Source organism: Balaenoptera musculus, chromosome 16, assembly GCF_009873245.2.
Source record: "Balaenoptera musculus isolate JJ_BM4_2016_0621 chromosome 16, mBalMus1.pri.v3, whole genome shotgun sequence".
In the NCBI taxonomy this organism is placed as follows: Eukaryota; Metazoa; Chordata; class Mammalia; order Artiodactyla; family Balaenopteridae; genus Balaenoptera; species Balaenoptera musculus.
The window spans coordinates 77,875,798-77,890,875 of record NC_045800.1 but is presented as its reverse complement, the minus strand read 5'-3'; the positions used below and the strand labels follow the sequence as shown (position 1 = coordinate 77,890,875).

Below are 15,078 nucleotides of genomic sequence, written 5' to 3'. Positions count from 1 at the left end.
GGTACTGACCAATAATGTCAGACCTAGAAATTAAGAGCAATGCTCCATAATACGGCCATTTGAAAGGCAAAATCATACTTAGTCTTTGAGAAAAAAATAGACAAGAAACTCACGTAGTGGAGAACTTCACCTGTAAGGGAAATGGATTGTTCTCAGTGGTGATATGTTCTAACTGCTTATGCATAAATGTATATATGACACATTTTTTTAAATGTATACAAATATATATTTTAATTAATAGTTTGACCTATATTTTCTTAAACTACCTTGTATGTTACTGTATTGTTTAATACAGAGTACACAGAACACAGATGTTTCTGAGGCAACTCTGGATAACCCCTAGTTTGATGTGTTGTCACAGTGGGCGTGGTATAGGGTGTGAGGTTGCCCAGGCACTGTTATAAGCTGCAGCGGTCCCCGTGGGTTCCTGAAGAGCACGTGTAACTGCAGTTGAGTAAAGCACATGATTGAGATTTCCTTCCATCCTTCTGTCTCAGAGGTCACAGTTCCTACTTTCCTGCTTCTCTTGCAATATGACTTTCTCTGTTCACCTGTTTGCGTGCACCAGCCTAATCATGACCACACCGGGTACCACAGGCCCCTCGTGACCCGAGTCTTTGTGACCTCCCAGCTCAGATAACCAGAGTAACTAACTCTGACCTATGACCCAGTCCCACCTTCCACGGAGAACCAAGGTGACTGACCCGGTTTGGATGTGGTGGCCAACTTTCGTCCTATAAACGGTGGCAGAAAAGTCAGGGTCATGTGTGGGGAGATGACACCATCAAAATGGGGTGTGTCGACAGAGAGGGATAACTAACGAGATGTCATTTTGCTATGGCCTTATGATGCTAAAGCCCCTGGCATATCCGGGTAGATACTTTATAGTCATCTCCCACTTAAATATTAAAACAAATTCTTGGTATGCCCCATAACCTTTTTCCTCAAACCCACTTCTCCTCTGAGTGTTTTGTATTTTTTTCCCTCATAGCTCAAAAAATAGAACCAACCATTTACTTGGTTGCTCAGACCCCCAAATCCAGAATTATCATCTCTGAGTCCTCTCTTTCTTTCCTACCTCAGATACAACCCAGCAATAACTCTTCTCGGCTCTCTCCTCCGAATATACCCAGAGTCTGCCCAGTTCTTACCACCTCCACAGCCACCGCCTGGTCCAAGCCACCACCACCACCATCATCTCTCCCTGCATCCTGCAGTAACTTCCTAACTCGTCTCCTGCCTTCCATGCTTGCCTCCAATCTATTGTATACTCAGTAGCTGGAATCACCTTTCAAATCATCTGATTGCATCAACCCTCTTCAGCTCCTCCAAGAGCTTGCCATCCCATTTAGAATAAAATAATAATTCCAATTATATTAACAAGATTAATGACTAACTTCCCCTGTAGTAACTTACCTAATCCTCATAGCAAACTTATGAGACAGGTTTTGTTGTTATCCCCATTTTACAGGTGAGAAAAGTAAGGCTCCAAGAGTGATTAAGTCTCTTGTCCACATCCCACAGTGAGTCAGTGGTGAGGTCAGGCTTTATACCCAGGCAGTGTGGTCCCAGCGATCAGACACTGAACCACTGCACTATAAGGGGCAACAGACTTTTTATCAGAGGGCTACAGAACCCTGTCCCCTGCTCACCTCTCTGACCTCATTCCCTCCCACTCTCCCCTCCTCTCACTGCGCTACCTCCTCACTATCCGTCAAACACATCAGCATCGCCTGGAACTCAGGACCTTTGCCCTCCAAGCTCTTTCTCTGACATTCCCATCCCCAGCTGTTCAGTTGATTGCTGTCCAATGGCATCCAGGCCTCAGCTCAAATGTCACCTCCTAAGATAAACCTTCCCTGACCACCTGTCTGAATAGCACCCCTGTTCCCTAAGTCCTTAACCTGATGGATTTTTCTTCATAACATTTAACATTCCCTGAAATTACGCTTTTTATCTGTGAATGTGCTTCTTTATTATGTCTCCCCTGTGGTGGTTTACATCATAAAGCTTCGTGCTTTACATCAATAGCACCAAGCATGGGACTTGAAACCCAGTGGGCCCTCAACAAATAGTTTTGGGGAAATGCATGAATGCTTTATTTCAGTTGTCTGCAAATTTCAAGTCTCTCGATTCAATGACCTTTTAATAATTTTTTTCACCTGCAGAACTATTTTGCTCGCAACTTTTACAACATGAGAATGTTAGCCTTATTTGTCGCCTTTGCAATCAATTTCATCTTGCTCTTTTATAAGGTATGTACATCTTAGTCTTTTAATAACCAATATGAAAGACTGAATTGAATGTAAAGATTTCACAGATCCACTAGTGAGCACATCAAAACCGATGCTGAAATGTATTTGATGAAAATGAAAACCTGAATCTCAGGCACATTGCTGACTGTCTAGTACAGCAGGGATAGATTTGCTCCTTCACACTAAGTGAGAAATGCCCCCACTGAAGAATGTTGGATTTGCAGAGGATTTACCCACAGTACTCAGAGTCTAATTTGGCTGAACATCTCACTTGTTACTCTATCTGGGTGTGGCATATCTGTATTGTATTAAATTCTTTTGATCACTGAGAAGGCAGCTTAGCCGTCTAATTATTTCCTGCATGCACTGGAATCCTCATGTCTGGGTAAATTAGTGGGAATTTTTAAAATGTGTTCATTATTTGTCATTATTTTTTTCTATTGAAGTATAGTTGATTTATATAATATTGTGTTAGTTTCAGTCATACAACGAAGTGACTCAGTTTTATATATATATGTATTTCAGTTATATTTATATATATTTTTTCTCTCTCTATATATATATGTATTATATGTTCTTTTTCAGATTCTTTTCCATTATAGGTTATTACAAGATACTGAAAAAGCTATCTTTTTTAGCCTTTGCTTTTAGTCTTTTCATCGTGCAGTGGTTTCACGTCCAGCTATTTGCTAAGACTGGGTTTCCATTGTTTCTTGTTTACCCTGATGTCAGAGGAAGTGAACTGACGGTACTTTAAATGATTTGAATCAGGTCTCCACTGCTTCTGTGGTTGAAGGAAAGGAGCTCCCCACTCGCAGTTCAAGTGCAAACGCCAGAGTCAGCAGCCTGGAGAGCAGCTCGCCTAGAGTCCTCGCAGTTCACTACGTGCTGGAGGAGAGCAGCGGCTACATGGAGCCCACGCTGCGTATCTTAGCCATTCTGCACACGGTTATCTCTTTCTTCTGCATCATTGGGTACTACTGCTTGAAAGTAAGATAGTAGGGCACCAGGGAACCTGTGTGTGTCCGCGTGTGTGTGTGTGTGTCTGTTGCACGTTGGACTTCTGGGGAAGCAGATTCTGAGATGGAAATTACATACACATAGTTTATTAGGGAATGTTCCATAAACACCTGCGGGGCAAGGGGAGGAAGCAGCATGGAGAAAAGGGAAAAGTGGGGCTACGGTACAGACCCAACAGGGCACATCACAGGTCTCTGTTCTGAAGTTGAGATGCCCCCTTCAGGGTAGCCCTGGGCTGGGGCATCGGAGCTGGGCCTTTAGAGCTCCCTGGTGACGGAGTCACTGGATGCAGGCTGCCCTGGGAAGGGGATGTGGCTGTCACATTGTAGTTTTCTCGCACATGTCAGTAGTTATTCACATATAGCCAATTTCACCTACAATTTGACCCCACAGAAGTGACCACCCACTGTCTCCTAGCAGTGCTCAGTGTAGTAGAAATTCTAGAAATACATCATATTGGACCTCTGAGAGTCATTCTGATTGTTTTGTTATTAGGTGTGTATCTCTCGCTATCCTTGGCAGAAATGCTTCACTGTTTGTCACATCACCCGGAAAATAATGGAGCTCCATCCCTAGAGCCTTACCAAGGGAACAGTATAGTTTGGTGAATAGAACTCAAGATAGTCTCTCTGAGTGCTCAGGGCTGCCCATCACCTTTGCAAACCTCTTTATCTTTTCCTAGCATGACACCTTTTTACTGCAGGGCTTTTATTTTCACTGTGCCCTGCTTCTGATTGGGAAGCTTCTAGAAGACTTTTGAAAAACCAGGGTCCAGGGTAAAAGACTAGAATGTAAAGTTTTTTTCAGAAACTCCTCTACCTCCCTTTGCTTCCCTTGTTTTATTGGGGGGGAGAGGGGATATTCTTGGATACTTCCAGAATGTCTGCATCTTTTTTGCATCTGTGCCTTGTGTAAAATCTGTCCATATGAAAAGGGAATCAGTAAATTCTGGAGACTTTCTGGCAAACTGACAAAGATTTTTGCTGATGTTGAAATGAAAATTTATTTCAAAATAGCATATGGGCATGCTGAGCATGGAATTATTAAAGAGGTTTCTCAAATAAAACTCTAAAAATTTTTAGAAGTATGCATTTTGGAACATTAGTGCTATGTTTTATTGAATCCATATATATTATATATATATGTATATGTAATATGCAAAAGAAAAGCAATTTTGTATAATTTTTTTCTCTTTAATATTTAACATTGATTTCATTAGTGCAATTATTTATGAACCTCTATGTGTTTAAAAACATATGCATATATATAATATCTATACTGTCTTTTGTTTTTCAAAAATCTCTAGATGCCTCCTTCTGCCTAAATATAGCTGATTGATTTTCACTCAATTTTTACCTTCCTGGAAGTAACATGGGAAATATTTCTTTCCAAAAGCTGTTTTGTAAAGATAGTGACCACAAGAGATGCCAGTAAATCTAAACTAATTTTAACATGTTTATTTTTCAAATGTAGGTCCCACTGGTTATTTTTAAGCGAGAAAAGGAAGTAGCTCGAAAATTGGAATTTGATGGGCTTTATATTACAGAACAGCCTTCAGAAGATGATATTAAAGGCCAGTGGGATAGACTCGTAATCAACACACAGTGAGTAAAGAATGAGATGAGACATTTCTGTGCTCAAAAATTTCAAGACATAAAATACTTTGCCGGAGTTCTTGCAGATTTATCAAAAGTTTAGCAGAGGTGAATAACAGTTATATATTCAGCCAAGAAAATCAAAAGACTAAGCTCCATCAGTCTCTTAATGGATGCCATCAATTTTTGCCCTCTGTGTTCTGAATTCCTCCATCAAAAATGGCTTTGAGTCCATTTCCACAGCACTGATGGAACATAACATCCATTACTCAGTGTTCAGGGAAGTGTGTAGCTGGAGGTACATAACCTGCAGTGTGGGGTTATCTCATCTAAAAGCAAAGAGGAAGGCAAAATTATTCATTAAGGAAGGAGTTGTAGCATTAAAGGCAAAAATATTGAATTTCACACTTTTAATCTAAGTTGGAAATTTTCAGTTGGTATCATCCAGAGGCGTAGCATATAACTAGCTAAACATTATGACATGCAAAATGTAAGACAGAAGAACAAATACTTTTCTGTATACTAATTATTTCGCCTTGTGAGGTCTAGATCCAAACTACTAGCTGCTGCTGCAGATAAAAATCCATCACAAAAGTCTAATTTTACACTATTAGAGGTATTAGTGATACAATATTTTTCAGTAGTTTGTACTACTCAAGAGTGAAATAGCTTCTTTTTATTGTGATTAGTTTTGCTTATTCTTAAAAAGTTATGATTTCTAATAAGTTCTGGGTTTCCAAAAGGGGATGATTTGTTTGTGTGTTATAAATGTTTACTCTAAATGCTCAATATTTTGTTTAGCAACTCTAAATCGAATCAAGTCTGTCCCCTTAGGTGAACTCTATATTAGTTAAGATGCCGGAGTCATGTGATGGTATTATGGTCAGTTTCCTTAAGGATAACTAGTGGTAATGAGATTTTTTTTACTTCCTAGGAAAAACAATGACAGTTTTAGATACTTTAAGTTTTAAAGACAATTGACAAAGAAATGTATACATTAACACATTATACATAAAGCAAAAATATAACAAGACTGCTTATTAATAAATATGCTCATATTCGTCTCCATTACAATATTAGCCCATAGTCTCTTTTGTGATTTACATGTATATATTAACATTTAAAATAATATTTAATATACTTATGATAGAAAAATTATGGGATAAGATGGGGAAAATTCATTGTAATTTTTGTGAATGGAAGAATATATGTTTACGTATTATTTTAAGTATTTTGTTTATTCCAAAAATTATATTGTTATTTATCTTTTTTTTTTTTAAATGATACTATTTTATTTCTATGCTTTTATATCTTTTAGGTCATTTCCCAACAACTACTGGGACAAATTTGTTAAAAGAAAGGTAATACTACTTAGAGGGCTTAAATTTTCTATTTTTTTCCTAAAGTGCAATTCAGATTTGAATTTGCTGTGGCTCATATGTAGGCTGAGATGTTGAGGCGTGCTTTGTCTGTTAATGTCATTTCAAAATGGAAACAGGATTCAATATGAATTTCAAAAATTTCATAAGAGATCCATACTGTGTAGCTAAAAAATAAATAAGCATCGCTCACCCACCTGTCATCTGACTCAGGTGACTAAACAGTGCTCAGTCTGTACATTAACAAGAATCGGTAAGAATTTTCTCTGAGATTGTTCGGGTAACTGAAATTGACTGAAGGCTCTTTTTCTGATAAGACAGCTAAGTCACCAGGGCTGGGATCCTCCCTTACAATAAAAAAGTAAAGTTGTTGTATAACAACATAGGACTGAATTTTATTTACTTTTATATAAACTTCAAAGACCTTTTTATTTTGATAAAGTTTTATTCTTCTGATGCACACTGCATCAGAGCGTGATAGAAAGAACACAAATAGGAGTTCAGCTACGGACTCTGGCACCTATGTCGGCTCTGGTTTCGAGAGACAAGGATTATCTCTGCTCTTCCTACCACACAGGATTTAATGTAGATCACTTTAAAATATATATATATAATAATGCATGTACCAGTACTTGTACATTGTAAAATACAGTAATCATTATTTTGTAGCTCCTTCTTATTCCTGAACCCTCCAGTTGCCAAACTGAATCACTTCATGCCACGTACCATAATGAGTTGTAGCTCCAGTGTATACGGTCTAGGGTGAATGGCCACAAATATCTGCCGAATGAAGTGGTATTTTTCCCTTTGATTCCGCCAAGTTGAGAACTACTCATAGGGTGGCTGGTGATTAGCAACTGCAAATTTTTTGTTACCAATCTGAGGGGAGATAGAGAGTTTGCCAAGAATTTAAATCAAGTACATTATTTAAAATGAAGCACATTTTAAAAAACAGAAACAAAACAAAACAAAAATCCCCCCAAGACTTCCTAGTTGGAAGAAGCAGTGTGTTTGTTGATTTTCATTTTGGTGCAAGTTTTTGTCCCCTTGTGACCACAGAGTAGTAGCATTGCACGAATGCAGATGAGTGCATCCAAATTAGGCCAGAGCTCTGAAAGAATAATTTTTAAGTAATGTAAAATAGATAATTTGAATATTTTATTCTTATCAATTATTTAACAGTATAAAGAAGCAGCTTCTAAGTTATTAAAGCAAGAGTTTCTCTGAAGGACACGAAATATCTAGAGTCAAATAAATAGACAGATTGTAATTGCAGCTGAGACAAACCATAGCGTTCTTGCTCTGAGGTCCAGATTGTTCTCCTGGGCGAGAATACAACCCCTAAAGAACTCCCAGTCAGATCAGCCCAGCCCATTTTCAGTGCTGTGAGAATAATGGAAAACAAATTGTTTTAATGAACCTAAATAGTGTACGTTCATAGGCTTTTTAACTACCGTTGCTCTTTTATGTTTTAATTTACCTGATTGTATATATTCAGAAAAAGCTCATTTTTATTTCTGCTAATCCTTTCTTTCTTTCTATTTATGTATTTTTCCTTCATCCACTCTAATCTTTTACTTTAACGTTCCCCCTCCTCTTTCGCTGGTTCTCAGTTCCTTTGTTTCTCCTATATTCCTGTTCCTTGCTTTCTTTTTCCTCTCTTGCTGCCAGCTCTCTCTCCTCCTGTGTTTCTTTCATTACTTTTCCTGTTGCCTCCATTTTCAATGATGTGCGGGATCCTCATGGTATATAAACTGTAGGCCAAGAGTCGCTATATCAGAGACAGAGGTACTGAGCTCACAGGTGATCTGTTAGCCCACGTCTAAGCCCCGATCTAAAAACCCAACATCTGGGCAAAGCCCAGACAAATGTGACAGAAGAGAGAGGGGCAAGGAAGCCAAGGGGGGTTGCAAAGAAGTGATTCTAATGATGGACAAGGAGTCCATTCTAGGTAGGATTTAAACTGAGGACCTGTGGATGGTGACCAGGATCCAGGTTCAGGTGTTATTGAAGAATGGCTGGAGTCAGGATACTATGGGGGGAGTTGAATGTTTGCCGTGGAGACCGCAGAGGGGATACCCGCATGTCATGGGCAGCCCAGTGGCATGCCGTGCTCTATGCGGAAGATCTTTGCTGGGAGTCAGCCTTGCCTGGCCGCCTCCTCACCCCATCTCTTGCCGAGCTGAGACTGGGCATGTTACATTCTCCAAGACCAATTTCTTTATCTGCAGAGTAGGGTGCTAACGACGGGAAACTTACATATTGTGACAGTCCCACGAGGGAAGAGCAAGTTAGACCTCTTAGCATAATTCCTGGCACGGAGTATGAATTTGGCAGCAGTTACTTTAGTCCATTTTCTCCCACCTCTTTACCCATTTACTTGAGCCCATCCTCTCTTTTGCCTGCCTTTCTCTCTTGCATAAGAAATCTTGTTCTTCACCTAGGCATTATTTAACACGCTACAAGTTCACTAAGACCTTAAGCAGTGTGATCACAGAACATGAGCCGTTAAGTTAGATGTTTAAGCGAAATTGAAAGTAAGACAGATATATACTATGTATAAAAATAATTAGATGTTTGTATGTGCCTATATAGATGAGATTACGTAATGGTGGAGGCCAGTAAAATGGTTTTTTTCTTGCCCCAGGTTATGGATAAATATGGAGAGTTCTATGGCCGAGACAGAATCAGCGAGTTACTTGGCATGGACAAAGCTGCCCTGGACTTCAGCGACGCCCGGGAAAAGAAGAAGCCAAAGAAAGACAGCTCCCTGTCGGCCGTGTGAGTGTTAATTCTGCTCTATCCGAGGTCTAGGTGGAAAGGAGGAAAAAGTAATACGCTTCTGAACTTGCTAGTGCATTGATTTCCTTTCCTTCAGTGTCAGAGGAGTTGAGATGAGAGAAACAGAGAATATATAAAGTCTGCTTTTGTACTTCTGCGTATTTTTGCACTATGGAATCAGTAGATTTAATCTATTAATTTTTGAAGGTGACTTTGTCATTATATACATAAAGCAAGAAAAAAAGGTTTATAGATTTGCCTTTTTATCCCTAAATGCCACTTAAGTTGAAGTCAAAGATGCAAAAGCATAATATTTGACTTGTTAATACTTCCTGTTTGAAAAGAAGTTAGCTCCCTTTTCCAAAATAAGAAAGCTATGTAGACGCTTTATTAGAAATGTTCAAAGTTCATATTCTTTTATTATAAGTGTTGTGTTTTATTTAAATAGCGAAGACTTGGTATGCTGAAGTACTGTGCTGTCATACTATTACTTGGAAAGTTTATTTTAAAATGAGGCACTCCTATACAGTGCTTGCATGGAATAATATGATATCATTAGAAGGATGTAAACCAGTTGAACTGAATTCACCTGAGACTGAATTTCACATGCACGTATAGTGTTAGTATACATATATATATGTATATATATACATCTGTATCTGTCTTGCAAATTTAATCAACTATAATTCTAGAATTACAGTTGTAAAGCCTACATGCTTTTTAAAATGTAATTTCTTATTGTAGCCACTTAACGATTTTAGAAAAAAACGTACTCGTTACCTTCCCTTATCTGTGTATTTAAGGTATCAGTCAATTAGGTATGTGATGATTTCTCTGAAAACATAAATATTTAAGGTTCTGTAGAGCAATGTTAGTTTGTCTTAGGTAACTATTTTAGTTAGCATTAAAAAAAAACATTTCGGCTGATCTCTTTGGTCATATACTTTTTATCTCTCTGAAACCTTGTTAGAGCTAGTTGGGTCTTTAAAAATAATGTGAACCCAGTTCAAAAGCAGTTAGATAAGCAAATATATAGCAAGTTATGAATTTAAATTTAAAATATTACCTGGGCACTTTAAGAAAACAAATGTGGGTCTTAAAGAAATGTGGTCACTATACGTAAGACGAAACACAGCTGGCAGCCCTTAGGCATTAAGGCCTTATGTTAGAATATCGTGTAAGGACTATGGTGAGAGGGGGCTGCTGAGTTTCTTACTAGCATTTTCAGACCCCTGATAACCAATGTAGAATTAAATAGTTTTACTGAATTATGCATTTTCCATGGTCACATTTGTGACTCTAGAAAATGTCTGAAAAAATAGAAGGAAAGTTTAGACTCTTTTTTTTACTATGAACAAACAGTTTTAAATTAGTGGAATTTTCCACTGTTTTACATAGTAAATGTTTGCAGGTTTGACCCCTAGCAAAGTACCAAGAAATTAATGTGGCTTTTATTAATACCTTTAAATATGGATAATAAAATTAGAAGAATAAAGATCTAATACATAACACACATTACTAGGAAAAAATTTACAGGTAGTGTTCCTTTATTAAAGCGTTTAGAAGGATGGAGTTTTAAAAGATTATCTGTTTTCTATATGAATAGTATCTTAATGTGACCATTTGCATACAAGGATGATTCATGTATCTGTGTATGCATGTATTTATTTATCAATCAGTTATATAGGGCTTGGTATGTGCACATTTAAACAAGTGGCCAGCTCACCTCCTGGGGATAGAATGGCTGCCAGCAGCCAGAAAGCCTGCATGCTTCCTCATGTGTGTCTTTATGGAGTGAGAGGAGAGGTTATAATCTCAAAACCAAACCGTCTAGCAAAACTCCTCAGCTTCTGGCTTCTAGTTTACCCCTGAACCAAGCCCTGTGGCCAGGTTAACGCCATGCCCTGACTGACCTAGATCAGCTGTGCTCCATCCCTGGGGGTGGAGTCAGCTCTGCCCAAACAGCATCACTGCCACTACTGGTGAGAAAAGAGTATTGTGTACTACAAAATACTCTTAATGCTGTTGGTAGGAAACTTGCTACCCTAATGCATGACAGGGATGGAAAACAACTAATCATAAGAACAAACTTTTAAATAAAGTAAGAAACGACCATGGGAAGTTCAGACATCCTGATATAAACGCTTATTTTGTTTTGGATTGCTTTCATGGGAAATAATCATGCTCTCATGCAAATTATCCCATGGGTTTATTTTTTTTTCATCTCTTTTTTTAAGAAAAAGTATTCTTATATTGAAACCCATTGTAAATATTCATGAAATTTTAAAAAATATTATTTAATAATAAAATTAATTATAACTCAAAGACTGCTTTATTTCCTTAAAAAATTAAACCTTAACTCTAAGGGGAAAAGTCTCCTAAGAAGTCAGCTTAGCTTAGATTATCAACTATTTATCATTGCACTTGTAATTTAAGATTGGCCTAATTAAAAGAAATGATTAAAGAAGTAGTTAAAGACTAAAACAGTAAGTCTAGAGAAGCCTTTTTGAAAATAACACTAAAATTATATTATATTATTATCATATCAATTCCCTGGAATGTTGCAAAGGCTAACAAAATTATAATTTCTAGCCCCATAAACCAGTGACAAATTCTGGAAAAAAGTGAAAATTAAAAAGTATATTTTAATACATGTATATTTTAATCTGCAAAGATCATGAATATTTATGTTAAGATTCACTCATTCAACATTATTGAGAGACATTCAATGTATGATATAACGTGCTTGGTGCTGGGGATTTCACAGACTAGTGAGGAAGGCATCAGTACACATACATACATACACACCTATGCCTGAGAAACAACATGGGAAACGATTATAAAGGGAGGTGTCTACAAAGCGCTATGGGAACCAAGGGGAAGGGTTAAATTCCTTCTTGGATAGAGAAGGAAGTAGAGAAGGGGCATTTCTGAAAACGATAGGAAACAAAAACAAAATGAATAAGCCCTTTCATTGGCAAAATCAGTACAGTTGTAAAACAAGTGTGGACATTTATGCAAGTTTTTATTAGTTGAACTAAAAATTATTCTGTTGGGATGCAATTATGAATGTATAATGAAAGGGAGGAAACTTTCGATATACCTATGTTAGTTAATTTAGTAGTTTCCAGGAATAATTGTCACATATAAACTGTTATTTTATATTTACTGTAGGAAAAGAAAAGGTCAAAAAGAAAAGACTATTTTTAAGTAATAGAGATATAGTGATGCTTTGTTGTATTTTCCAAGATTCCTCTTAAAAAAAAAAAAAAAAATCACAAAACTCTGGAGTACATTTTCCAGCAGAGCTCCCAGCTCTTCCTGGGCTCCAGAACTAGAACTAATCTCCTGCGATGGTTGCCAGCCCTGCCGCATGGAGAGTGAATGACGGTAGTCTTTTGCAAGCCTGTGAGTCTCTGCTTCATGTCCATATCTACAGATTCTTCTTTCTTGTCTTTCCAGACTGAACTCTATTGATGTGAAGTATCAGATGTGGAAACTAGGAGTCGTTTTCACTGACAATGTAAGCCAACTTCATTACCACAAAGTAAAACGCACTCTGATTAGATGAGTTTGTTGGGCTTCAGTGGCTGGAAAGATGGCTGTTTAAGAAAGCTACTTAAATATCAGTTCGTTTAATACTGACCACATCTGAGAAAGACCCACAGAAATATATGATTAATCAGCCCATATCTCATTCCATTTCTTTCTGTAGCTGAAAGGTTAAAATGAAAATATATTTACACGAGAAAATGAAATGGAGATGCAAATTCGTGTGTATTTTCATTCAGATTTTAGTTGAGCAATCGCATTCTTCAAAATTTTTATAGATGTTAGAAAGTTCTAAATAAATTTTTAAAAGTTTTTTTTAACATTAATTGCGATCCATTTGTTTCTGCCAAATAAAGTACATTAAATTACTGTGCTCTTTTTCTTGATGGATCCTTCTTTTATCAAAGAGCATAAGAGCCTCTGAGTTAGGCATAGGACCCACGTATATATCCAAATATTATGAAAAAAAATCACCCGTGACTAAAAGCCACCAGTTGTCAAGGCAGAGAGTCACATTATACTACCTCGTTGGCTCAACAGCATGACATTTTTGATTCTTAGAAATTCCAGTTTAAATAACTGTTACTGTCAATTGTTTTTGTGCTACCATTTGCTGGCTATGGGAAGTTGCTAGAGAGAATCATGGAACATGGCTGAATAGATGGACTACAGTTTTTGCTGTTAGATCTCAGCCCATCCCCTCATTACTGCCTCTTAATTCTTTCACCGTCTTCTCACAGCCCCTACAGAAAGGATCGTAAGAACCTCCCCTAAGGCCTTCTGCTGTTCTTGCTGCCGTGCTTTCTTCCTTGGACATCTCATTTAGTCTCAAAATCTCACTCTAATTTTAGCACTTTTATAGTGAACCTTAGTTCCATTCTCCTAAAGACCTGTGACAGCCCTCCCCCAAATACTCCTGCCTCTATCCCCACCCTGCCTCAACCAGCCGTGGGCCCAGAACTCTGGGTATCTTAGAGAACCCTGTGGAGAGCTCAAAATCAAGTCTTGAAGTATCTTTTAGGACTGTCAACTGTTAGTAAGGTGTCTTGCAGCTAACTTCTCGTCTAGCAATAGAAGCAACTCCCCTGAGTAAAAAGGAGGCCACCCCAACTCAGCCACATGTGGCAACATCTGGAGACACTCTTGGTTGTCGTGACTGGAGCGGGGGAGCGCTACTACCAGCAGCTAGTGAGTAGAGACCAGGATGCTGCTAGCTAACCATCCTACTATGCGCCCGATAGCATCCACCACCAAGGGTCATCTGGCCCAAACTGTCAATAGTTGACATTAGTCAGTTGCTGTTGAGTAGTAAGTCAATACATTTTTCTCTGTGGGAGGATAAGTAAAAAGAGCCACTCCGATATAAAGGAGAGAATGGCACTGAACCTTGCAGAACAGCTAAAGCAAAATAAAATACACAAACAAACTGATATAACTGATTGGAATTATATAAATCTTCAATCTAAGAAGATAAAGTCAGTGGAGTGGTTATCATAGAATGAGAGCAGAGTAGTTTTTGACAAGAGTATGTATTCTATTTTCTGAGATTATTTTCTCTCATTTTGTCTTAATAGTCCTTCCTCTACCTTGCCTGGTATATGGCCATGTCCGTTCTCGGGCACTATAACAACTTTTTTTTTGCTGCTCATCTTCTTGACATTGCTATGGGATTCAAGACGTTAAGAACCATCTTGTCATCAGTCACACACAATGGCAAACAGGTAAAAGTTTATGTTTTCCTCCCCCTGCAAAAACTGAAAAAGCAACAAATATTCTAACAGAAGTTAACACCAAACCTCAAATGACAGTGTACAGTTTTAAAGACTTTTGTGAAGAGAGGATCTGTACTTTTTCTCCTATAGACCATGCAGATTTGTAGTTTGAGAGCCCCTAGACCTACATTCAAGTCTTGGCTTGATGGATAAGCTGTGTGACCTTGGATAAATTATTTAGTGATCTTTTAAATCTCAACTCCCTCATTTTGTAAAATGAGTACAATAAAAGTACCTACCTTATAGGGGTTTTGTGAAAATTAAATAAAAACAGAAATGTGGAGGTCTTAGCACAGGCTCCAGCACATTAAGCACTCAGGAAGATAGTTATTATTTTGTTCCTAATATGATATCTGCTGTATCTGATACTGTGGCTAAACCAAAATATGTTGCAACATCCTAACACACTAGTTATATTAGTAATAAAACCTGAGATGCTACATTCTTAATTTAATATCGTATTTTAAAACTGGATATTCATGGGCTCTTTTCTCCACTTTTAAATTGCGCAAAAGGAATAATAATGTTTCACACTTGACAAGGTCATGCTTACTTGGAGAAAAGCTGGCTTAATTCCAGATAATCAGCTTATGTTCTAATACAACCCATTTGTAATGTTAAAACTTTCATTATTAATAAACTTATCAATTCAGTCTCTATTTATCAAGTGTCCAGTGGGAGGTAACACACTCTATGTTAGTTATTTAGAATAACAGAGTCCTTC

The 15,078-nt window shown here is 37.7% G+C and overlaps 1 protein-coding gene across 1 annotated transcript in view; it reads left to right on the top strand.

Annotated features, from left to right (window-relative positions):
• RYR2 (ryanodine receptor 2) overlaps window positions 1-15,078 on the top strand; it is a 740,642-nt gene that overhangs the window by 698,690 nt on the left and 26,874 nt on the right. Inside the window, 7 exon segments of the mRNA XM_036828245.1 lie at window positions 2,169-2,255; window positions 3,027-3,245; window positions 4,749-4,879; window positions 6,189-6,231; window positions 8,897-9,030; window positions 12,493-12,553; window positions 14,157-14,303. Coding sequence (XP_036684140.1) covers window positions 2,169-2,255; window positions 3,027-3,245; window positions 4,749-4,879; window positions 6,189-6,231; window positions 8,897-9,030; window positions 12,493-12,553; window positions 14,157-14,303 — 822 coding nt within the window.